At 40.0% G+C, this 25551-nt stretch overlaps 4 protein-coding genes across 4 annotated transcripts; all 4 read left to right on the top strand.

Annotated features, from left to right (window-relative positions):
* The first annotated feature begins 688 nt into the window (after positions 1 to 688).
* On the top strand, positions 689 to 6098 carry LOC139937660 (uncharacterized). The gene is made up of 3 exons (XM_071932908.1): positions 689 to 925; positions 3109 to 3179; positions 3735 to 6098. Exons 1-3 carry the CDS (start codon positions 876 to 878, stop codon positions 4727 to 4729), a joined length of 1116 nt encoding a protein of 371 aa, XP_071789009.1. The 5' UTR covers positions 689 to 875; the 3' UTR covers positions 4730 to 6098.
* A 140-nt stretch (positions 6099 to 6238) lies between these two features.
* Positions 6239 to 9497, top strand: LOC139937661 (uncharacterized). The gene is given in 4 exon segments (XM_071932909.1): positions 6239 to 6948; positions 7288 to 7358; positions 7847 to 8802; positions 8805 to 9497. Coding segments are annotated over 3 exon segments (1056 nt in total). The 5' UTR covers positions 6239 to 6948; position 7288; the 3' UTR covers positions 8835 to 9497.
* Positions 9498 to 10578: 1081 nt separating this feature from the next.
* Positions 10579 to 15280, top strand: LOC139937420 (uncharacterized). Its single transcript, XM_071932557.1, has 3 exons — positions 10579 to 10938; positions 12236 to 12326; positions 13387 to 15280. The coding sequence occupies exons 2-3, from the start codon at positions 12239 to 12241 to the stop codon at positions 14250 to 14252; spliced, it is 954 nt and encodes a 317-aa protein (XP_071788658.1). The 5' UTR covers positions 10579 to 10938; positions 12236 to 12238; the 3' UTR covers positions 14253 to 15280.
* Positions 15281 to 16039: 759 nt separating this feature from the next.
* On the top strand, positions 16040 to 24785 carry LOC139937419 (sodium-dependent phosphate transport protein 2A-like). The gene is made up of 7 exons (XM_071932556.1): positions 16040 to 16153; positions 18894 to 19101; positions 20009 to 20140; positions 20515 to 20658; positions 21124 to 21434; positions 21866 to 22079; positions 22739 to 24785. Exons 1-7 carry the CDS (start codon positions 16124 to 16126, stop codon positions 23737 to 23739), a joined length of 2040 nt encoding a protein of 679 aa, XP_071788657.1. The 5' UTR covers positions 16040 to 16123; the 3' UTR covers positions 23740 to 24785.
* The last annotated feature ends 766 nt before the right edge of the window (positions 24786 to 25551 follow it).

Below are 25551 nucleotides of genomic sequence, written 5' to 3'. Positions count from 1 at the left end.
GTCGAAGCACGACTACCTCCATCGTCGAAGGATTTGCCTGATCCATATATGCTGGTTATTCATACTTTATGGATAGACTGGATCCTTATGCTGCGTCGTAGTAAAACGTTGCTATAAACAAAGCACCAGTCTACTTGCACTATTGTGCGACGATGTCACGAAGACTTGACAGTTGCAACGGCTGGAAACACGTTCACTCTGGCCTTTTACCGCTTTTGGGTTTTTTAATCATTTGTTTTTTAAACATTATTTATTATTCTACAGCCCTAAACTGCGTACACGGTGAGCCGGTGTGTCCCTTTAAGTAAGAATTCGGGCTTTCTTTCCCTTTTTTAAATAATCCTTGAATGGGGCAAAATTTCCAAATAAACTTTATCCATGGTAGGGACGAGGTTGATTAATGTCCCCCAAATTTCCAAATAAACTTTATCCATGGTAGGGACGAGGTTGATTAATGTCCCCCAAGGTCGGGCAAATGAAAATTAGTTCCGACTCAATCGTGAAAAACTTTTACACATCGATCCTCTACTTCATGTACATGTGCACCAAGTCGACCCCGGCTCTATGAACCCCGGCCCATCCAAGACTAAATAGTATTAGTAACGTGTGATACCTGTGGCAAGTCGACCCCCATTCTTCATGTACACACCATACTTCATGCTACAGTACACACACACCGAACGATCACTTCGGTACATTATGTGCGGTCACTGTGCCGTGACTGCGTAGCAGTGCTTTTGAGTTCAGGGTATTCTGCAATTGAGCCTTCGGGTGTTGCTAGAGTCATTTAATTATATCAAATATACAGTGTATTGGGCTGTGCATTCACGCAGCAACCGTACACGAAGACAACCATTTGAACGCTTACCGATCCAATGGGAAAGGGAGACACTGCAGAATTTGATGATAGTATACGAACTCAAAGGTAAGTCGAGCTTCTATCAATGCTATGTAATAGATCAAATTTGAACTTAACACTTGGGGTGATCAACGAGGAAATTTCCTTATCCTGCCACCACTTTGTCATTTTGATATGAAATAAATTAGTGAGAAAATAGAAGTAGCTGTTGCAAACTGCTTCCCAACCAAAGGATGGTATAAAAATAGTTTTAAAATGGCCTGTCGACGTTTTGACTTATTTATACCTCCATTCTTTAGCAGAGGCTTTCTCGAAGGCTAAATGACAACACAACAAACATGAACAGACAGTGAAGAAATACGTGAATAGAGAGAGAGTCAGATAAATGGGGAACTATAGGAAAAGTTTCCGTATGGCGCCACCACTTTTTCATTCGAAATAAAATAATATAGTATCTAATTTACCTGATTGATATATCCCTTTTTGTAAAAATGAGTGAAAAAGTGGTGGCGCCATACGGAAAGTTATCCGAACTATAGTTTACTCATTAGTTAGATAATCCTTTTCGTAAAAATGAGTGGAAAAGTGGTAACAGGATACGTGACTTTTCCCGATTTACTGGCAACAGTGATTTTATTTCAGCTGCATCATTGAGGGCGCTGTAGCAGTAGCTGCCTGTGGTTTTATTCTCTGTCCACATGAGTTTTAAATCTTATAGTTATGATTGCATCGACGTTTACAGTTTTTTGTTTGTTTTTTATCACGATTTTTTTTTTCGTGGTATGTGCCTTTTTGATGTCCCGCTCCTCCCTGAGTGAACCATAAAAAATACGCGTAAATCCTCCGTTTAATTGTGTTTCTATCGAAATTTTAGATCCGGCTTAATCGAAATTTTAGATCCGGCTTAGCGCAGCTTTGCATGCTACATGTACATAGAAGTGGCTGCCAAGCCATTATAATTTTGTAACAATTGAACCCCCCACCCCACCCGGAATTTTTGTTTTTAATAAATAAACAAATAGGCCTACAAAACAAAATATGTGTCCTGAAATCTTATTTTGAGAAACATGCCTCTTTATAATGACAGCATAAGGAGACAATAAATTTAAGCATATTTTTTAAACTTTTGAGTTTTGTTTCTTAAAGATACACTTTCGGCACAGAAAAAAAACAAGTTCAAAGATTTACAAAAAACTTGTTTACAGAAGGTAATGGTGAAAGACTTCTCTTGAAATATTATTCCATGAAATCCTTTACTTTTCGAGAAAACAATAATTATCAATTCTCGTTGTCGAGAATTACGGATTTATTTTAAACACGTCATGACACGGCGAAACGTGCGGAAACAAGGGTGGGTTTTCCCCGTTATTTTCTCCCGACTCCGATGACCGATTGAGCCTAAATGTTCACAGGTTTGTCATTATTTTTGTGTTATAATGTTGTGTTACACGAAGTATGGGCCATTGGACAATACTGTTTACCGATGTTGTGCGATTGCTTAAGACTGTGGTCATGCGTAATGATTTGGAAAGTTTTTTAATTTTAGTGCCTCTGTCGTAATGTGTTTTGTTGTCATTTTAGCCTGTAAGAAAGACTCTTTACTAAAAATGTCAGACCGGACTCAAGCTTGGGTGTTTCTGATAGAGTGTGGGTTCGAGTAGCGGTCTTGGCACTTGAGCAATACTACTTTGCTGTCTGTTTCGGGTGTTACATTAGGCCGTGTATACCATGGCGATGTGGGGCAGATGGTACCCCCCCCCCCCCCTAAAAAAAAAAAAAAAAAAAAAAAATGGTCCATTGGACTAGAATTTACAAGTAAAACCTTCCCAGAACACTCAGTTAAACCATGGAGGTAGAAACAGTTAAGGTTTCTTGCTCATAGCAAGTAATCTTGGTAACAGGTTTCATCGTGCTCAAGAACTACAGTGATTAAAAGTTGACTTAGGATGTGGCGTGGCGTCCTTGTCTTCATCAGCAATAATAACTGTTTTCATAATAGTAATCCGAGAGAAAAAAAAATGTATCTGTTGCAAAAACTGACCACTAACCAAAAGGACCTATAAATAAATGCTACAGACTTCATTCCAGTCTCAGTGATGTCATGGTCCGGGCAGAAGTGCCCCCCCCCCCCCCCACCCAACCTCTAGGGTTGAAAAGTCAGGACATTTGTTTTTGCATTATTATTCCAGTATAAACAGATTCATATTCTTACCGTAAATATTATTGGGGATCTGTTTCTTTCTTGACAGTATGAATTTCAAAGCCAACGTGTTAATGTTTGTGACGTTCTCCTCAACGGTTGTGTACATCTTTATTGCGTGTAAGTATGTTTACCTTATGGGTGGGGTTCGGTCATTGACAACCATAATATGATATGCAAAGGCAGGATGCAATGTCTAAACAGCTGTTTCAGTATTTTACTGAGCCAAATGTTCATTTAAAAAAGACAGTACAGGTAACCTTTAAGAATAATGTTGGTTTGATATTATCTGAATTACTAAATTTAAAGTTTTGTCTGTTTTCCCCCTATATAAATAATGAGGCCCTTATCTCTCCCACTCATCAGTCTCCTGACAATGACTAAAGCAAGCTAGTCGAAACGTTGAGACCAATATTAAGAACTCACTCCGCGGTAGTAAAGTTAATAACAATCCACTAAAAGCTAAAGTAGTAGTCCCAGCCGATTTTCTACCTTCCGCCCCAGGTAGTGGTTAAAAAGCAGGACAGTTCTTTTCAGAGCTGAGAAGTCTCCCGAATTCCGAAATCTTAAAATATAAAGCAAGACAAGTTCTCAAAAGAACATAATCTACCTGGCGAGTAGATGCACATGACGTTACCGCAAACTAAAATACATATACTGTTTTACTTCCCTTAGTTTCGACAGCACGAAAGAATGCCACGTGTGTTGATACCCCCTCTTGGGAGTCAGATGCGTACAAAGTTGACACAAACCTACGAATTGAAGCTACGTATAACCAGTTTCAACCGACAAAAACCGACAACGGCGTTATGATAAATCAGCTAGCACTGGGCTCTCCGGCAGGTCATGGCGCCTCGACCCGGCTATCTCCCGGGGATGGGGATGGGGGTAGTTCCCCGGAGCCGTACCAGTGCACCGCATCGGATCTTCAGAGGCGATCCGGCACCATCCTTCTGACCACCACCAATTCTGCTTATTTGGACTTCACAGAAAATTGGCTTGAGAGCATCAGGCGCACGAGAGCCTGCCCTAATATATCGGTGGTTACTGAAGATGACCAAGCGTTTAATTACCTCTCCAATAAGACAATGGCCGGACTGAATGTCTTGAAGACTCAGACTGCTAAGTCAACAACTGGAAAGCTCGTCTTCAATACCAAAGAGTACAAGAAGTTCGTCAATAAGAGACAGGGGTATATCTTAGATCTACTGGAACAGGGCTGGGAGGTTCTATTCAGCGATGTGGACACTTTCTGGCTACGGGATCCGTTTCTATTTTTCCAGGGGAACTTTGACATGGCACTTGAGGAAGATAACCATAAACCAGCCGGATACTGTGCCGGGTTTGCCTACTTTCGACCAACCAAACGAACCATGCAGTTTGTCAAGGAGTGGATCCGGTTTATGGCCAACGACAAGACCATGAAGGCGGATCAAGTGGTTATGAATACCATGATCCGGCGAAAAGTGATAGCCGGATTGAAGCTCCGGGTTCTTGACTCCAATAAATTTCCGAATGGGAAATTATTTTTCGATGACGAATGGAGGAAGGACAAAAAGGACTTTGTTGTCGTGCATAACAACTGGATTGTCGGACACGATCCGAAAGTTGAACGGTTCCGAAACTGCAGTATGTGGCTCGTAGATCACAAAGAATTCAAGTCTACGTGATCCGGTGTGGTAGGAGGTTCTGTCGCCCGGATATTTTGTTCCCACCGAGAACTGTGTAATTCACTTCTCATAGCGCCCTCTTTTGAAACATCCTCCTTCTCAGGCCACATTATTTTCCCATTTTGGGGGACAGAATCTCCGGTGGACCGATTTCCCTGGGACACCCGGAACTCGTTTTTTTTTTGTTTGTTTTTTTTAACTCATCCACAAAGTGATTTCACTATGATATATAAATTGTTAACACTTCATCAATTCATCAGGGTAGAATTATTACACATTATTATTATATACATAATTTCGGGCTACGACGAGAATTTTTCAAAAGTTCAACTTCTCTCTTGGCTTCGATTGTGGGCTGGTTGCTGTAAATACCGCCCTCTTGTGGTTATCAGGGCTCAATTTCTAACGGCACAAGTCTGAAATCATAAAGCTACTTTATTTATAAATTTTAAAATGTGGTCGCGTTTTTTAGATATTGCCGAAACTCCGGGGAGAATTTTAACATCCGATTTTGTGCTTACTTTGCGAGTTGCCATTACATAGCCATAGTAACCGTTAACTCACGACAAGGCATGCTTACACTCAACATAAAAACATCCTAAAACAGGTTTAATTTTTCAAACTGCCAAGCATCAATCTTGAAAAATTTCCCTGTAAACCTCCCGGCAAATAAGACCATTTTTTCCAGTGCCTATGTCATCCAAAATACCTCAAGCTTGAAGTCAACAACCCCAAGGTTACAACTGGGCATCAACATTTTGACACTGTATCTCTTCTTTTTTTTGTGCTCGCAATTCAAGTTTTTCGGCCATGACATGAATTCCTACTCACTGTGTGAATGACGATGTTTGTAAAATAATTTAACTGTAACTTACCTGTAATTTACATGCTACATTAATGTTCGTCTCATTGAGGCAAAAACTATTTACGTGTTTTTTTTTTTACTCATTGAAAAAACACAACTCAGCAAGTAATATTTTAAGGGAAGCTTTGTATCGGAATTTTTTTAAACCATTTATTAATTTTAATGTAAATAATGAGATATATGTGTTTTGTGTTTTGTGTCGTACAAAAGTACCCATTCGATAAGGGTGTTTGTGGTTACAATTTATACCTTTTTTTTTTTAATTGTCAGTAATAGTAATAGTAACCCTAATCCTAACCCTAACCCTAACCAATAATAATGTTGTTCCTGTTTTCAGACCAATCGATCTTTTTTTTCCCCTTTTTTTCGAGTTCCCGTCCTTTGACGCCCTTAGACTCAACTTTGCTAGCATGTTTTGGGTTAACTTAACGTACAAGTAATACAAAAAATATGTATAAAATAAATATAAAAATTAAACATAATATATAATAAACAACAAACTAACAATGTTCATTTCAATCGTTTTCATTTAAAAAGAGAAAAACAATATTATGTGGGAAAACGCTTCACATAAACTATCGTTTTATTGATAGTAAATGATACCCAATCTCATGTTCTGCCTTCATTCCGCGTCCTTTTTTTATGATAACACATGGAGGAAGAAAATAGAATAACCTTTTTCCTCCATGCAATAACCACAATATGGGCTAGGTATGCCTACCAATTATACATCCATGCTAGTCTTGGTGCAATACGTAAGTATTCACTATCACTCAACTATCGAAAAACGTCTTGCACCAAGACTACCTCCATGCATTGAGCAAGGAACAGAAAAGTGGACCAGACGTGGTTGCGGATTAATGGCGGTCAATATACGAACATTGACACATACCAGTTGGTTCCGCCCTTCTTCCTCCATGGTTTTGCCAAGTGTAGAATGGGGGCGCTATTTGCATCACTATAGTGATTACGTAATAGCTTTCATGACGACGGTACACATTCATTCTATTCAGCTGCTGTACAAGGCCTTCATGCTACTGAGTTGTATTGCATTAACAAAATACATAGCAGCAGGGACCAATAGGCGTTGTCACTTGTGAGACAATCTACTTCATTCCTTGACGAGTATTACATGTTTTAAAAAAGATCATCTTATGGTGTCCTTTTAACACTTGCTGTGTCTTGTAGTTGGTTTCGTTCGTTGCTATAGAGTCATTCAATTATATCAAAGATACAGTGTATTGGGCTGTGCATTCACGCAGCAACCGTACACGAAGACAACCATTTGAATGCTTACCGATCCAAAGGGAAAGGGATAAACTGCAGAATTTGATGAAAGTATAAAAACTCAAAGGTAAGTCGAGCTTCTATCAATGTTGTGTAATAGATCAAACTTGAACTTAACAGCAATAATAACTTCATCAGCAATAATAACTTTTTTCATAATAGTAATCCGAGAGAAAAAAATTATCTGTTGCAAAAACTGACCACCAACCGAAAGGACCTGTAAATAAATGCTACAGACTTCATTCAAGTCTCAGTGATGTCATGGTCCGGGCAGAAGTGCCCCCCCCCCCCACCCAACCTCTAGGGTTGAAAAGTCAGGACACTTGTTTTTGCATAATTATTCCAGTATCAGCAGATTCATATTCTTACCGTAAATATTATTGGGGATCTGTTTCTTTCTTGACAGCATGAATTTCAAAGCCAACGTGTTAATGTTTGTGACGTTCTCCTTAGCGGTTGTGTACATCTTTATTGCATGTAAGTATGTTTACCTAATGGGTGGGGTTCGGTCATTGACAACCATAATCTGATATGCAAATGCAGGAAGCAATGTCTAAACAGCTGTTTCAGTATTTTACTGAGCCAAATTTTCACCTAAATAAATAGGCCTTTTATCTCTCCCACTCATCAGTCTCCTGACAATGACTAAAGCAAGCTAGTCGAAACGTTGAGACCAACATTAAGAACTCACTCCGCGGTAGTGAAGTTAATAACGATCCACTAAAAGCTAAAGTAGTAGTCCCAGCCGATTTTCTACCTTCCACCCCAGGTAGTAGTTAAAAAGCAGAACAGTTCTTTTCAGAGCTGAGAAGTCTCCCGAATTCCGAAAACCTTCTACGCGGTAGAAAAATATAAAGCAAGACAAGTTCTCAAAAGAACATAATCTACATGGCGAGTAGATGCACATGATGTTACCGCAAACTAAAATACATATACTGTTTTAATACTTCCCTTTGTTTCGACAGCACGAAAGAATGCCACGTGTGTTGATACTCCCTCTTGGAAGTCAGATGCGTGCAAAGTTGACACAAACCTACGAATTGAAGCTACATATAACCAGTTTCAACCGACAAAAACCGACAGCGGCGTTATGATAAATCAGCTAGCACTGGGCTCTCCAGCAGGTCATGATGCCTCGACCCGGCTATCTCCCGTGGATGGGGATGGGGGTAGTTCCCCGGAGCCGTACCAGTGCACCGCATCGGATCTTCAGAGGCGATCCGGCACCATCCTTCTGACCACCACCAATTCTGCTTATTTGGACTTCACAGAAAATTGGCTTGAGAGCATCAGGCGCACGAGAGCCTGCCCTAATATATCGGTGGTTACTGAAGATGACCAAGCGTTTAATTACCTCTCCAATAAGACAATGGCCGGACTGAATGTCTTGAAGACTCAGACTGCTAAGTCAACAACTGGAAAGCTCGTCTTCAATACCAAAGAGTACAAGAAGTTCGTCAATAAGAGACAGGGGTATATCTTAGATCTACTGGAACAGGGCTGGGAGGTTCTGTTCAGCGATGTGGACACTTTCTGGCTACAGGATCCGTTTCCATTTTTCCAGGGGAACTTTGACATGGCACTTGAGGAAGATAACCATAAACCAGCCTCATACTGTGCCGGGTTTGCCTACTTTCGACCAACCGAACGAACCATGCAGTTTGTCAAGGAGTGGATCCGGTTTATGGCCAACGACAAGACCATGAAGGCGGATCAAGTGGTTATGAATACCATGATCCGGCGAAAAGTGATAGCCGGATTGAAGCTCCGGGTTCTTGACTCCAATAAATTTCCGAATGGGAAGTTATTTTTCGATGACAAATGGAGGAAGGACAAAAAGGACTTTGTTGTCGTGCATAACAACTGGATTGTCGGACACGATCCGAAAGTTGAACGGTTCCGAAACTGCAGTATGTGGCTCGTGTAGATCACAAAGAATTCAAGTCTACGTGATCCGGTGTGGCAGGAGGTTCTGTCGCCCGGATATTTTGTTCCCACGGCGAACTGTGTACTTTACTTCTTATAGCGCCCTCTCTTGAAACATCCTCCTTCATAGGCCACATAGGGGAGAATTTTAACATCCGATTTTGTGCTTACTTTGCGAGTTGCCATTACATAGCCATAGTAACCGTAACTCACGACAAGGCATGCATAACACTCAACATAAAAACATCCTAAAACAGGTCTAATTTTTCAAACGGCCAAGCATCAATCTTGAAAAATTTCCCTGTAAACCTCCCGGCAAATAAGACCATTTTTTCAGTGCCTATGTCATCCTAAATACCTCAAGCTTGAAGTCAACAACCCCCAGGTTACAACTGGGCATCAACATTTTGACACTGTATCTCTTCTTTCTTTTTTTGTGCTCGAAATTTAAGTTTTTGGCCATGACCTGAATTCCTACTCACTGTGTGAATGAAGATGTTTGTAAAATAATTTAACTGTAACTTACCTGTAATTTACAAGCTACATTAATGTTCGTCTCAGTGAGGCAAAAACTATTTTCGTGATTTTTGTTTTACTCATTAAAAAAAAACAGAACTCAGCAAGTAATATTTTAAGGGAAGCTTTGTATCGGAATTTTTTTAAACCATTAAATTTTAATGTAAATAATGAGATATATGTGTTTTGTGTTTTGTGTCGTACAAAAATTACCCATTCGATAAGGGTGGTTACAATTTAAACCATGTATTTTGAATTGTCAGTAATAGTAGCAATAATAATGTTGTTTCTGTTTTCAGACCAATCGATCTTTTTTTTTTTTTCGAGTTCCCGTCCTTTGACGCCCTTAGACTCAACTTTGCTAGCATGTTTTTGAGCCTCATTCACTAATTAATTACTGTTTACCCAACCTCACCACCCTTGATGTTGTCCTTTGGTGTTTCCATCCTCTTGCTTGTGGTCAAGCCAGTCCCTTCCCTTCAACCCCCCCCCCCCTTTTTTTTGTCCCCCTATTCATTGTTTACCCCCCTGCTTTTTTATGTATGCTTTCTAACCCCATCCATGTATTTCCACTTCACTGCTTATGTTTCACTTAGTTACCTGTTCATGTTTGTTGTGTTGTCATTTAGCCTTCGAGAAAGACTCTGCTAGGGTCGAAACGTCAGGCCATTAACTATTTTTTGCACAAAAAATATATATAACATAAATATAAAAATTGAACATAGTATATAATAAACAACAAACTAACAATGTTCATTTCAATCGTTTTCATTTAAAAAGAGAAAAAATAATGTGGGAAAACGCTTCACATAAAGTATCGTTTTATTGATAGTAAATGATACCCAATCTCATGTTATGCCTTCATTCCGCGTCCTTTTTTTATGATAACACATGGAGGAAGAAAATAGAATAACCATTTTCCTCCATGCAATAACCACAATATGGGCTAGGTATGCCTACCAATTATACATCCATGCTAGTCTTGGTACAATACGTAAGTATTCACTATCACTCAACTATCGAAAAACGTCTTGCACCAAGACTACCTCCATGCATTGAGCAAGGAACCACAAGATCCAGACAAATGGACCAGACGTGGATGTGGATTAATGGCGGATTTACGGTGGTCAATATACAAACATTGACACATACCAGTTGGTTTCGCCCTTCTTCCTTCATGGTTTCGCCAACTGTAGAATGGGGGCGCTATTTGCATCACTATATAGTGATTACGTAATAGCTTTCATGGCGACGGTACACATTCATTCTATTCAGCTAGCTGTACAAGGCCTTCATGCTACTGAGTTGTATTGCACTAACAACATACAGAGCAGCAGGGACCAATAGTCGTTGTCACTTGTGAGACAATCTACTTCATTCCTTGACGAGTATTACATGTTTTAAAAAAGATCATCTTATGGTGTCCATTTAACACTTGCTGTGTCTTGTAGTTGGCTTCGTTTGATGCTAGAGTCATTTAATTATATCAAAGATACAGTGTATTGGGCTGTGCATTCACGCAGCAACCGTACACGAAGACAACCATTTGAATGCTTACCGATCCAAAGGGAAAGGGAGAAACTGCAGAATTTGATGAAAGTATACAAACTCAAAGGTAAGTCGAGCTTCTATCAATGTTATGTAATAGATCAAATTTGAACTTAACACTTGGGGTGATCAACGAGGAAATTTCCGTGTCCTGCGACCACTTTGTCATTTTTATATGAAATAAATTAGTGAGAAAATAGAAGTAGCTGTTGCAAACTGCTTCCCAACCAAAGGATGGTATAAAAAATAGTTAATGGCCTGTCGACGTTTTGACTTATTTATACCCATGCTTTAGCCATGGAGGCTACCTACCTCCATGCTTTTAGCACAGGCTTTCTCGAAGGCTAAATGAGAACACAACAAACATAAACAGAAAATCAGTGAAGCAGAAATACCTAAAGAGAGAGAGAGAGTAATAGAGAAATGAGTATAGTTTTACTTTACAATGTGATAATCCTTTTTGTAAAAATTAGTGGAAAAGTGGTGGCCAGATACGGAACTTTTCCTAATTAACTGGCAACCATTTCCAGGCAATCTCCAAGAAAGTGATTTTATTTCAGCTGCATCATTGAGGGCGCTGTAGCCACAAGGGTTTTAAAGGCAGTGGACACTATCGGTAACTGTCAAAGATTAGCCTTCACAGTATCTCAACATATGCATAAAATAACAAACCTGTGAAAATTTGAGCTCAATCGGTCATTGAACTTGCGAGCAGAAAAAACACCCTTGCCACACGAAGTTGTGTGCGTTTAGATGGTTGATTTCGAAACCTCAAGTTCTAAATCTGAGGTCTCGAAATCAAATTCGTTGTAAATTACTTCTTTCTCGAAACTATGTTACTTCAGAGGGAGCCGTTTCTCACAATGTTTTATACCATCTATACCTCTCCCCATTACTCGTCACCAAGAAAGGTTTTATGCTTATAATTGTTTTAAGAAATTACAAATCTCATAATGATTATTGCACCGTGTTTACTGGATTTTTTTATCACGATTTTTTTGTTCGTGGTATGTGCCTTTTTTATGTCCCGTTCGGTTCCTTTCTGAGTGAACAGTGGCTGCCAAGCCACTTTATGCAACGGCGACATACACAATACTTTGATTGGAACCAGCCCCACCCCCCCCCCCCCCCCTGAGAATTTCTTTTTTATAAATAAATAAAAAATAAAATAACAAAATATGTGTCCTGAAATCTTATGCTGAGAAGCATGCATCTTTATTGCATAAGGAGACAATTTGAAGCATTATTCTAAAACTTTTGAGTTTTGTTTCTCAAGCTAGTTTTTTTTTTATCACAATGAATGAAAAGACACCTTGCATAGGTCACCACATATGAATATATTAATTTGTTTATCCCTTTATTAGATCATGCTGATTTTCACCTGTCGGCGCTGGAATGGAAGACAGCTCGCCATCTTGGTTGTGGCGGCAATTATAGGATTAGTGGCGTGGTCCGGTAAGGAAATCCAATCAACGAAACCCCTAAATATTATTATAATCATAAATTTAGAATCAGCTTGCAGGTCTGATACTATACAGTGACTTTGGATACAGAGGCAATGAAGGCGATTGCATCCATGCCCACTGGTCATTTCCTTGGTGCCCTTGAAATGCTCCAGTAGAAATTTACGTTCCTTATATGTTGCCCTTTACCAAAGAGAAAACGCCCTGGTGCCCTTGCCCGTTCAAAGACGAAGTATACAGGCCTGACCTTATCAAACAAAGATAAGTCTTCTCACTTGGTGTATCTCAACATATGCATCAAATAACAAACCTGTGAAAATTTGAGCTCAATCGGTCGCAGAAGTTGCGCGATAATAATGAAAGAAAAAACACCCTTGTCACACGAAGTCGTGTGCTTTTTGATGCTTGATTTCGAGACCTCAAGTTCTAAACTTGAGGTCTCGAAATCAAATTCGTGGAAAATTACTTCTTTCTCGAAAACTACATCACTTCAGAGGGAGCTGTTTTTTTTACAATGTTTTATACTATCATCCTCTCCCCATTACTCGTAATCAAGAAAGGTTTTATGCTAATAATTATTTTGAGTAATTACCAATAGTGTCCACTGCCTTTAAATCTTGTGCAATAAAAAGGAGGTATAAGGAAAGTTTCTTTATCCAAACGAATTCTTCAGATGATTTAGTCTAACATTTAGTCGCAACATTTTGATAACAAAAACTCAATCACCAAATGCTATTTTCTTATCTGATAGTTAAGATAAGATTAAGATAAGATAAGAACTTTATTATCCCACACTGGGGAAATTAAAACTGGCCATGATTCAAACAGTACAGACAAAAACGCTTAAGTTCAATGTTAAATCAATCTTACAGGCTGGAAACACCACGCTGACATAATGTACCGAATGAAACGATTGAAAGACTTTGACCCCATGTTTTTAGTACGGTTTGTTGAGGCACCGAAGTTACCGGGCGTGCGAGCCACTCCGAGCCCCTTGCAGGATACTATTACAGTTACTCATCTGATAACTCAAATTTCAATCCCTCCTACAGGCTGGAAACACCACAATGAGCAAATGAACCGAATGAAACGGTTGAAAGACTTCGACCCCACATTAGTACGGTTTGTTGAGGCACCGAAGTTACCGGGCGTAGGAGCCACTCAGAGCCCCTGGCAGGATGCCGTCTCAGACCCACGCCCAGTCGTCCTCGCAACCACGAACAAAGCCTTCTTGGACTTCACTGAAAACTGGTTGGAAAGCATCAAGCGAGTGGGCACTAAGCCACGGATTCTAGTCGTAGCCGAAGACGAAGAAACGCAGCGGTTTCTCTACGGGAGACCGGACGTCCACGTGGTGATTTCAGAGGGTTTCAAAATACCCGCTCACAAACTGGAGTGGGACTCGCCTATCTACAACGCTATGGTGAACAAGCGGCCGGCTTACATCTATCAACTCCTAGAAAAAGGACACCATGTGCTCTTTAGTGACGTTGACACTGTGTGGTTGAAGGAACCATTCCAGTTTCTTGATGGTGAGTTTGACATAGCAGTAGAGGAAGACCAACACAAACCGTACATCGCTTACTGCGCAGGGTTCGTCTACTTTAGGTGTACAGAAAAGACCAAAGAGTTCGTAAAGGAATGGCTCCGCCGATTGCACGAATCACAGACTAGTATCTCAGATCAGGTGATTATGAATAAAATGCTGATCGAAGAGAAGCTCCCAGGATTAAGAAAGAAAGTGATGTCATCCCAGATTTTCCCGAATGGCAAACTTTACTTTGCTAATTCTCAGTTTTATGAGAACCACCACGAGAAAGCGGCTGTAGTGCATAATAATTGGGTACAGAGCAAGGAGGTCAAACTGCAACGGTTCAAAGCAAACAATTTGTGGTTCGTTGAAGACAGAGAAGGGTAAAGCAGTGACCTTTCAACTCTTACATACTGTGAAGCCATTTTGTTTTTTGTTGCATTCCGAGTTTGTCCAATCGCAAACTTGGGAATTGCTACTACAGGTGTTTACACAAAATGTGATCAAAACCATATCTTTAAAGGATTTGGGTACTTTTTGTAACACAAAACACAATGTCCACAGATTTACATTAAACCAACACCGTTTGAAGATAATGATAATAGAAAGCTAACCTTAAAAATGTTAGATGCTGGGGTGCTGTAGTTTTTGAGAAATTGGTAAAACAATGTCATGAAAATACATTTTTACATGCTAAAATAATTTTCGTCTCATGATCAGAGAGACGGAAATGATTTTCATAGCATTGTTTTACTCATTCTCAAAAACTACAGCACCTCATCAAGTAATATTTTCAGGGAAGCTTTCTACTATCATTATCTTCAAACTGTGTGAGTTTAGTGAAAATCTGTGGACATTGTGTTTTTTGTCCAACAAAAAGTACATAGACCCTTTAATCACATTTTTTTAACTTCTTGTTGCAAGGAAATTACTCGAATAGTATATTAATTTTGTTTTAGTATTGCTAGGTATTGAAACCAAATGTGATTCATCAGCTATAATTAGGAACACCCTTTACTTTTTTTCGGGGTTTTTTATTTTGCAAGAAAAATCCCAAATGCACAAAATAACAATCCTGTAGACATTTTGGGCTCAATTTGTCATCGAAGCTGCAAGAAAAAAAATGAAAAATTAAACACCATTGCTGCATATAATATTGTGTGCTTTCAGATGCCTAGGCAACTTTCACTGAAACTACATGTACATTACATCAAAGGATGTTGTTTCTGACAGTGTTTTAAAATGTCAACAGCTTTTAACCAACTAAGTTTTAAATTACAAAACATGCCTTAAAGGTCAAAGGAATTTGTTTGAAATATTTGTGTATTATTTATATCGTTCAAAATAAACTCATGGCCTATTATTATTCGTTTTAAATATTTAAGCGTCAATAAAATAATATGCATCATGACGCAAAACCTGACCCCCAAAATGTGAATTTACTTTTTTGTTTAACTGAAAGTTGTTGTTCTAGATAACAGACGGGCTTGGCCATAGTAGCTCCTAAATTGTTATGATTTTGTGAAATTTATACCAATGCGAATTACTCTCAAAAACTTAGTGTTTTCAGCATTAAATTGGATGCTTAGAGTCATGTTAAAGTGTTAGCGGTAGCCAACTCGACAGAGCCTGGTAATTAATGGACAACCATTCAAATTTTCCAGATAAAAACATTGAGAATTCGTAATCGTTGTGATCTGAAAAGTTAAGCTCCAATTACATGTATCACCCAGCAAAGCTCCAAAAACACAAACTAAATTTTCCACCACCTGTTCGGCCACAACGTTAATTAAGCCTCAATCAAAAGTGCGAAGACAATCGGAGTTTTTAATTCGGATATTGCAATTGTTCAGGCTCTGCCTTTTCTCTACTTGCTGGCATCATTTCAAGTTACCTAGAAATAGCACAGTGGTATCACTTTGTGGCAAATTTTGGATATCCGTTTGAAAGGTTCCGATCTATGAAAACTATAGAAAGACTTCTCTCCCCCAGTGGTCTATACTTAAAAGTCTGCTTCTATATAACCCACGTTGGGGTGACTCACTGAAGAGAGGAAGGGGTTGTTTATATAATATAGAGCGTAGGGGAGCAGAGGACTCTTTCGAAAGGGGGTGACGTTGCCGGTGTTTCTGAACTCCTCAAGACATAGGTGTTTCCTACCGGTGCGGTACCAGCTCAAATACAACGGTTGGATCGCTTGGCTGGCTGGACAACAAGGACCTGTTTTGGGGAGGGATTTGTTCATCTAAACGCTCATCATGACGCGAACGGAGGACACTGAAGATCTGGTAAGTGTCCCAAATACGTCTTAAGATTTCATTCATTATAATACCTGTAAATACAAATACATGATGTTCATGTACATGTAGTTACAGTCTCCTAAAGACGATCAAAGCATACTGATTAAAACGTTGAGTTGTTAACCACCGGTTCTTTTCAGAACCAACACTACTCGAAAAAGAGATTTTCACATGTACTCTCACCATGCATGCATCCTACTTTAGTATGATTCAGACAGTTTGTATCTGCGCTTCATCACCAGACATTTCAAGGATCACCTATCTTGAATTTTCAGAATAACGTATTGTGTGTTGTTTATACACGGGGTGCGTTTCGCTTGGTAAAAAACAAATAACTGCTTCGACTGAACTTGCCATTGGGGGTCACTGACCATTGACCGAACAAGTTATTGGTTACAGCCGCAAAAAAAGCACTCAAGGTATTTCGGTGTTGCCGACCACCGCACCAGACTTCAGGACCAAATTATTAGCTAAGCAAAACAAAATTATGCTTACCAGAGCAAGGTTTCCAGCCAAACTATCATTTCACATGTCAAATTGAGAATAGTATCCTGCTTATTTTCGCTTAGCAGAAATTATTATTTGTGATTGTGTTACGATGCTTTATTAAGTATACTGCCTTGTTCAGAAATATATAGACTAACTCTGCGTTTAGAACAGCGTCGTCCCTAACAACTTTGAAACGTCAAAGGCACAGACCCGTATTAGATTTATTTCCTGAAATTGCACAATCGTTAATTTGCCACATCCCCTTGCCTTCGAATTTAATAATGGAGTAGGAGTTACACATTGAAACATATTGACATATCGAGGTGATTGAGCTGGCATGGACATATTTCCATAAAGCAACCTCTTATTTGCATGCACTATCCTACTGACGTCAGTAAGATAATTTTGTTGAACTGAAAAATGTTTTTCGAACAGTTTGTAAACGCAAAAAACACTGTAAAGAGAAAGTAATTGACATTGAAGTAAGCTTCATTGTAATTGATTGTGTGTTTTTTTTTCACATTCAAATTCTTAGTTGGATACTTACAACGACATAAAAAACAACCACAACCTGAGCATGTTACAAATTGTTAGATATGCGTAATATTAATTATGAAAGATGCCATACAGTAGTTTTTAACAATGTGGCGAAATCGGTCATCTTTTCCTGACGATGAGGGCGCTATACAAACGGACAAAGCAGAGCCATTTTTTTTTAGAGAGCTCCGATCAGAAGCCATTTTTGTGGTTAAAAAATCCTTGGCGAATACAGGATGCCAGACTAGTCAGCCTATTGGGTTGTGCTGCATTTGGACCGAAAATGACATCTACACGTGACCAAATACAAATGTTCCCTCTGTGTCGCAATTTTGCCATACACAGCCATTTTGGCCCAGATATATGTTTTTTTTATCATTTGAGTGAGAAATTACCTCTTTCTCAAAACTATTTTACTTCAGAGGAAGCCATTTCTCACAATAACTATAGTATCAACAGCTATCGATTGCTCGTTACCAAATAATTGTTACGCCAAAAATTGTTTTGAGTAATTTAATACCAATAGCCTTTAAGTACATGCCTTTAAGTACACGTGCCAAACACAAAATGGCTGCCATGATGACGTCAGACCAGACCCGTCTTGGAACGCACAACGGATGACAAACTAGAACCAGGATATCGCCCGATGACTGGAATTGTGTTCATTCTAGACAGACACAAGGGGGTTATGAATAAGACATGGGAAGGGGAAGGGGGTAAATTATGACTCAGTCTGTTGCTTAATATAGGGCTCCCTACGTTGACAGTTTAGCGTCAGTGAAGAAAGGAGGTATGCATGGTCTGATGCATGACTGCACGGGCCAACGTCAAACGGCACCAGGTTGGGTTTATAGGGAGATGTTTTCTGGCAGGAAATTGGTCTTAATATAGTTTGTTTAAATATTTCAATGCAAATAATTTGTATTTGGTTATCCATATAGGCCTACACCAATGTGTGTTAAAGACAGTGGACACTATTGGTAATTGGCAAAGACCAGTCTTCTCACTTGTATTGCTGTATCCCAACAAATGCATAAAATAACAAATCTGTGAAAAATTTGAGCTCAATCGGTCGTCGAAGTTGCGAGATAATAATGAAAGCAAAAACACCCTGGTCACACGAAGTTGTATTATTTCAGATGCTTGATTTCGTGACCTCAAATTCTAAATCTGAGGTCTCGAAATCAAATTCTTGGAAAATTAATTCTTTCTCGAAAACTACGTCACTTGAGTGAGCCGTTTCTCACAATGTTTTATACTGCCAACTTCTCCCCATTACTCGTTACCAAGTGAGGTTTTATGCTAATAAAAATTTTGAGTAATTACCAATAGTGTCCACTGCCTTTCAGCACTGCATTTATAATCTGGTGTTTCCTGAGTCCTCTGATATGTATAGTTACTCATTACGTGACCTTTGCCGTTCTGCAGCAGGGCCAAACTTCACAAAGCCTAAGCACCAAAAACGAATGCTAAGCACATACAATAGTGCTTACGGGTTACCAACCAAAATCACATTGTCGTAACTGGTATGCCGCTAAATGTTTGCTTAGCAAATAAGTTGTCAAGCAGTATTTTTCTGCCTGAAGTATGTATACTTCAGAGGTAGTTATTTCTCACAATGTGTTATACTAGCAACAGTTTCCAAAACCATAAGATCTGTACTGTAACTTAAATTGATTTGAACTTTATCAAATTTCCACAGGTCATGGATCCGGACCATCCGAGCAATCATCGCCAAGAGAGGCTCCGGAGCTTTGGTCGTGTCGCCGGAGGAGTGCGTCGATACACGGGTAGCTTCAAGAAGCGAGTCCGGAAATCCGTGAATTCCTTCATCGATGGAGGAGAGATTGATGAGGAGGTTGACCCGTGGGCTCTTACCGAAATGGAACAGACTAGTGAACCCTGGTCCGGTAAGTCAGTTTTTGACCTTTACAAGCTGTCTGGTTGACCCATGGGCTCTTACCGAAATGGAACTGGCCAGAAACCCTGGTCCGGTATAGCCAGTTCTTGACCTTAAGATGCTGTCTGGTTGACCCTTGGGCTCTTACCGAAATGGAACAGACCAGTGAACCCTGGTCCGGTAAGTCAGTTCTTGACCTTTAGAAGCTGTCTGGTTGACCCGTGGGCTCTTTTAATACCGAAATGGAACAGACTAGTGAACCGTGGTCCGGTAAGTCAGTTCTTGACCTTTAGAAGCTGCCTGGTTGACCCGTGGGCTCTTACCGAAATGGAACAGACCAGTGAACCCTGGTCCGGTAAGTCAGTTCTTGACATTTACAAGCCGTCCGGTTGACCCGTGGGCTCTTACCGAAATGGAACAGACCAGTGAACCCTGTTCCGGTAAGTCAGTTCTTGACATTTACAAGCCGTCCGGTTGACCCGTGGGCTCTTACCGAAATGGAACAGACTAGTGAACCATGGTCCGGTAAGTCAGTTCTTGATCTTTAGAAGCTGTCTGGTTGACCCATAGGCTCTTACCAAAATGGAACTGACCAGTGAACCCAGGTCCGGTAAGTCAGTTCTTGACCTTTACTAGCTGTCTAGTTGACCCGTGGGCTCTTACCAAAATGGAACTGACCAGTGAACCCTGGTCCGGTAAGTCAGTTCTTGACCTTTACAAGCTGTCTAGTTGACCCATTGGCTCTTACCGAAATGGAACAGAGAACCCTGGTCGGTATTAAGTCAGCTCACCATCCTATTATCACGCCCCTGTTCTCACAATTTTCAATTTCGCTTATAAAAACACACCCCGGAAAATTACCCCACTTTTAAAGCTTTATCGTCACTTTTTCTTTCATCCTTATTCGAATTATTTAGAGTTAACGACGTGTGGGAAGATTCAGCGAGTCGTAGTGGACTGGATTGGCCGTCCTCTAGGCGTCATCATCCTGCTATATTTCTTTATTTGCTCGCTGGATTTGATGAGCTCGGCGTTCAGACTTCTTGGAGGTAAGAAACACAAACTGATGATATTATTCACAAACTTTTGCGACGAATGGATAGTAACTATCAGAATTGAAACTTGTGGTTTGAGTATGTGCTTGATTGTGACAATTAGTTGCTATCAACCGTAGCAACTTGCCATGCGGTAATTTCGGTGAAATTTAGGTTACTCCGCACAAACCGTATTGTTCAAAAATTGTAAACAACAGTACGATGGCGTTAGCGTGTGCAAGATTCCTGATAGTGACAATGGGGTTTTATAAAGAAATCCATTGAAAGGAACTTGACATTTTGACCTTCCGTTGAATAATGGCAGATTACCAAGATGGATTGATCCTAGTACCTAGACTCCTTCATATCTGTTTTCTTTGACTCATCAGGTAAGGAGGCCGGTGAAGTGTTCGCTGACAGTACCTTGTTGAATAACCCCATCTGCGGTTTGATGATCGGCATTCTAGCCACAGTGTTGGTCCAGAGTTCAAGTACATCCACGTCCATCGTAGTCTCCATCGTGTCGGCTGGAAGTAAGACTACAATATGGCTCCGGCTCTGGCTTAGGCAGCACTAGTTGTGTACGCTGAATCAAAGTGGCTACTGTAGTCAAGCCAAAGCCGGTATCGTGGTTTCAGAACCACTTTTTCTACAATACAATCAAACGTAATATTTGGTATGGTGGCTTTTCAACATAGAAGTGAAAGAAGAATATAAAAAACATAGGATAAAAGAAAAATCACATGGTGCTCATTGGGATTTCTCTCTTCCCATTTTTTGTTTACTACGACGTTGTCTTTGAGTTGATGTTTTCAGACGCCATGTTGGATTTGTAGAAATTGTTGTTCATTTTTGTGCAGTATTTCTGTCTTGTGTTCTACTCTGGTGTGTCTTATTTCAATGTCTTTTCTCCTGTTGTGTATGTATTTTTGGCATGTTCTTGCTGTATTTTTATCTGAATAAATTCACTAAATAAATCAACCTCTTCCCGCCAATAGTCTTACAAGTGAAGCCGGCAATCTTCATCGTCATGGGCGCCAACATTGGTACCTCTGTCACCAACACCATCGTGTCCATGGCACAGTCAGGCAATCGCAATGAGTTCAGGCGGGCCTTCGGTGGTGCAACCATTCACGACATGTTCAACTGGCTGTGTGTCTTCTGCCTACTGCCGGTGGAAGTGGCTACACACTATCTTTACCATTTCACGAGTCTCATCGTGAATAGCTTCAACATGACTACAAACAAGGGCACTAAAGTTGAACTTCTCAAGGTGTTGACCAAACCATTTTCCAAGAAGATTATTGACGTGAGTATGACGTAAAATAGACCCACAGCTTGGGGGAAGTGTTAGGTTTAGTTGGAGTGGGTTCCACCCAGCATTGCCATAGTAGGTAGTACACTGCAAAAGCTGGGGTAAAATTTACACCGTGTGTGTTCTCACATTATACCCCCCCCCCCCCAAAAAAAAAAAAATAAATAAATAAAAATCCACAATTACAACAGGGTGTGGTATAAACGGTTAAAAAAAACACTCATCTCTGCCAACGGTCACTTTAACACCATAGGTGTTAATTTGTATTCTCTTAGGTATGAGACAACACCTATTATGGTGTTAAGTTTAACACCATAATAAGTAAGTACTCCCACGTTAATCGTGAGAGATAATCTACCTAGTATAAACCATGTTAACGCAAACCGAATGTATAGTGTTACTATGAATATTGTTTGTCATTGCAGATTGACAGTAAAGTCGTCGCCAAGATCGCACTTGGAGACATCGACCCCAGCGAGGCCAAACTCCTCAAGGTGTGGTGTAAGAAAGAAGAAGTGGCGGTCTTTGTCAACACTACGATGACGCCACCTACGACAATGGCCGGCGAGGTGACCAGAGCTGGATTCCCGCAAGACGCAGATATGGTTACTGAATACATCGAGGTTGGAGTAGAGAAATGTGAGTTTGTCAAGTCAGTGTTTTCTTTAGACCTCCTTCAATCTTCAATTGTGAAATCCTTGTTCAGCTTTAGCTATACTGGGATGGTTCAGAAATGACGTCACAGACAAAGTGCATAAGAAATAACAGGTGGCCACAAGACAAAAAGACTGGCAATGGACGATAAACTTAGAGGGCGTAAAAACTGTATGATGAGTTTGAGGAGAATACGAAGTATTCCAAAGACCTACAACTTCAAAAACATCACAGTGCCCATTATGAAAGTTTACCTTAAAGCCATTCATCCAGAGGTCCATGTCACACGAGGCACTTTACAGGCAATAGATCCAGGCAATATCCAAGAAGGAAAGCCATTCACATTTTGAATGTTCATATTTTTGCTAGGGATCGTAAGACGATGTCTGCAAAATGACTCAGGAGTGCGACCAATTAATTCCTATAAATTATAGCATGCACTGTTGGTTGCCTCCAAGTTGCATCATGTGACATGGCTCTTTAGACACCCAGTAACAAGGAGCAATTTTAAAAGAATCTCAATGCATAAAAGACTTGTAATTATTAAATGCATCTTTTCATCACTCGAAACTTGCTCCAAGGATCTCTGACGTTCATGATAATATTTCTACCATTTTATGCATAGTTTTCCTCTTGTCTTGCAGGTAAATACTTGTTTGCTGATACCGGTATCTCAGAGAGGGGTGTAGGGGCCATCCTCCTCATCCTTACATTGATCCTTCTCTGTACCTGCCTCATCCTTATGGTGAAACTTCTTAACTCCATCCTCAAGGGTCGCATGGCCGGCATCATCAAGAGGGTCATCAACGCAGACTTCCCCCGTCCATGGCATTGGGTCTCCGGCTACCTCGCCATTATTGTTGGTGCTGGGGTGACGTTCATAGTACAGAGCAGCTCTGTCTTCACGTCAGCATTGACGCCTTTAGTTGGTCTTGGTGTCATAACCTTAGAGAGAGTCTACCCCTTGACCCTGGGCTCCAACATCGGCACCACAGCCACTAGCCTCTTGGCTGCTATGGCAAGCTCGGGCGATAAACTCAAGAACAGTATCCAAATCGCCCTGTGTCATCTATTCTTTAACATCTCCGGGATCTTGATTTGGTATCCAGTCCCGTTCATGAGAAGGATACCGGTCAATCTCGCCAAGAGCCTTGGGAACACCACAGCCAAGTACCGGTGGTTTGCCATTTTCTACTTGTTCATCATGTTCTTCTTTATACCCCTGTTGATCTTCGGACTGTCTATGATCAGCATGTGGCTCTTGCTCATTGTGGGTATCCCATTTATCCTCTTGTCAACATTTGTTGTTGTCGTGAACATCCTGCAAGCTAAGAAACCTCACCTCCTCCCCAAGAAACTCCGCAATTGGGACTTCCTCCCTCTCTTCATGCACTCCCTAGCTCCCTTAGACTCCGTCATCACTAAAGTAATGCACGCCTTCGGAAGATGCTGCCCGTGTATTAAGAAAGACAACACTGGGGAGGAAGATGGTAAAGATTTGCCGCTCCACAATGGAAACACAGCCCAGAATCTGGCGGTTCACTATGATGCCGTCAACAAGCGCACTAGCACATTACCGTTAAATTCAGCCGCTCTTAGTAATGCAGAGCCAGACTCAGAAACACCACGCACCTACTCGGTTTAATAATGGCACACTTGCTGTACACCATTTTGGTTTTATAACAGCTTTGACAATGAGATTGCAATGTGCAAGTCAAGTGCAGGTCATAACATTATTTTACTTCTACTATCTTGTTATCGAGAACTTTCGAGTCGCTTCGTAGCAACTCACATCGTCCTTGTCACATATATGCATAACTAATTTGTCAGAAAGGAGGTGTTGTTTCAGAACTGCGAATTATTTGTCTTGTCGTTATTTTTACCAATGGTCTTCAGCTGTTATAAGTTGTTTGACAAATTGAACTAAAAACAATAAATAAACATTTTGGTAAAATTTGTATTCTCTTGGATCGGGCAAGCAAGATTGTAGTCCTGTTATGAACCAATGCTCCAATTATGTTAAACAGCGCCCTCAGTTGTCAAGTCATGGTCTATAAAATAGCCAAGTATGAACTTGTACTAGTCGCTCCATCATTCACACCCGTTCATCATCCAACACAGTGCACCGTAAACTTTGCATATTATTATTAGGCATAATGTATCTGCTGCTGAAAATTTCTAGAAGCTCCTGCTCGATGGTGTGTGTGGGTGTGTGTGTGTGTGTGTTTTTTTTTTTTTTTTGCATACTTTTTTTTTAACTCACTCTTAAAAAAGATAATCACTTTTTAATGTTATTGTAAAGGCTCTTACCAAAAATAATAATAATCTTTCCTTTTTTTCTGGGGAATCTCTAATTCGACATTCTTTATATTCATCCAAGTTTATTTGGGGTAAAAAAATCGGTCGAATGCCTAGAGAGTTGTCAAAGTTAACGGTTGGGGAGAACTCATCTCCAACAAATAATTTGCAAAGTAACACTGCCAGTATTCGAAAAATAAGTCAAAAATCACACGGGCACAAATAAACAAAATTCTTAGACAAAAAAAGGAATATGAGACCTGATTAGGCCGGCCGCAGTCGCCCACCTCTGTGTATAACGAGGTGGCAAAGGTCAGTGTTGTGCCGCTCGTGGGGTGTACAATTTTTTTGCAGTGATTTTTGGGCTTTTGTAAGGAAGTGTGTGGCTGTAAACAAGGGTTACTAAGGCCTTATCAATATTATCATCATGTATAGATAAGGTAAATACTTACAAGTCTAATGCCATCAATGATTAAAAAGTTCGAAAATTATTACTTCCTAAAAAATAAAATGCATCCGGTCACAGACTGAAACACCAAAGTCAGATTAACTGTCTTTTGTATGAATTAAACACGATTTCACAGAGGGTGTGAAATTCTCAAATATTTTCGAAGATAAGAATTTGTTAGGAGTACTTGTCCTATCTTCCTCCATGATTTTACTCACCAATACTTTATCAAAAGTTGCAACCGTAATTATAGCCGATATGAACGGATCACCGAACTAATTTTGTGCAAAACAAAATTTCGCAGGACGTGAGCTCCCGTTTGTATCTTGGAGGTAGAAACTCTATTTCTACCTCCGTTGGTGGTTGGAACAAGAGGACGGTAAATTTTATTTCAAAACCTTCCTTGATTATTTGATTTTGAATGTAAAAATGCTATTACGCACCTGAAAAAGTACATTAAAACAGATTATTCTCTTTAAAATAACAATGTCGTCGTTTGAAGGAATTTATTTTCAACAACAATTATTTTGCAAACCTGTGTGCCGCCCCATTCAACCCACCTTCTTCGTTCACAGTGACAGTTTCTACACTATGTCAGCAGGCAGACTGTGTGGGGGCTGGATCATGGAATTAAACTTAGTAACGGTCCTTCCTCTAAATGTCTATTCTATCTATGAAACCTTAATTCCCCTAATTTGTTGCACCCAATAA

Source organism: Asterias amurensis, chromosome 5, assembly GCF_032118995.1.
Source record: "Asterias amurensis chromosome 5, ASM3211899v1".
Classification (NCBI taxonomy): Eukaryota; Metazoa; Echinodermata; class Asteroidea; order Forcipulatida; family Asteriidae; genus Asterias; species Asterias amurensis.
This window is presented reverse-complemented; position numbering and strand designations above follow the sequence as displayed.

What these genes read in the sequence shown, in the direction of transcription:
- LOC139937660 (XM_071932908.1), top strand. Translation starts at nt 876, where the DNA reads ATGGGAAAGGGAGACACTGCAGAATTTGATGATAGTATACGAACTCAA. An exon ending in GATAGTATACGAACTCAAAG is followed by an intron (nt 926 to 3,108) that starts GTAAGTCGAGCT and finishes CTTTCTTGACAG; the next exon opens with TATGAATTTCAAAGCCAACG. An exon ending in TGTGTACATCTTTATTGCGT is followed by an intron (nt 3,180 to 3,734) that starts GTAAGTATGTTT and finishes TACTTCCCTTAG; the next exon opens with TTTCGACAGCACGAAAGAAT.
- LOC139937420 (XM_071932557.1), top strand. Translation starts at nt 12,239, where the DNA reads ATGCTGATTTTCACCTGTCGGCGCTGGAATGGAAGACAGCTCGCCATC. An exon ending in AGGATTAGTGGCGTGGTCCG is followed by an intron (nt 12,327 to 13,386) that starts GTAAGGAAATCC and finishes TCCCTCCTACAG; the next exon opens with GCTGGAAACACCACAATGAG.
- LOC139937419 (XM_071932556.1), top strand. Translation starts at nt 16,124, where the DNA reads ATGACGCGAACGGAGGACACTGAAGATCTG. An exon ending in GGCGTTCAGACTTCTTGGAG is followed by an intron (nt 20,141 to 20,514) that starts GTAAGAAACACA and finishes TTGACTCATCAG; the next exon opens with GTAAGGAGGCCGGTGAAGTG. An exon ending in CGAGGTTGGAGTAGAGAAAT is followed by an intron (nt 22,080 to 22,738) that starts GTGAGTTTGTCA and finishes CTTGTCTTGCAG; the next exon opens with GTAAATACTTGTTTGCTGAT.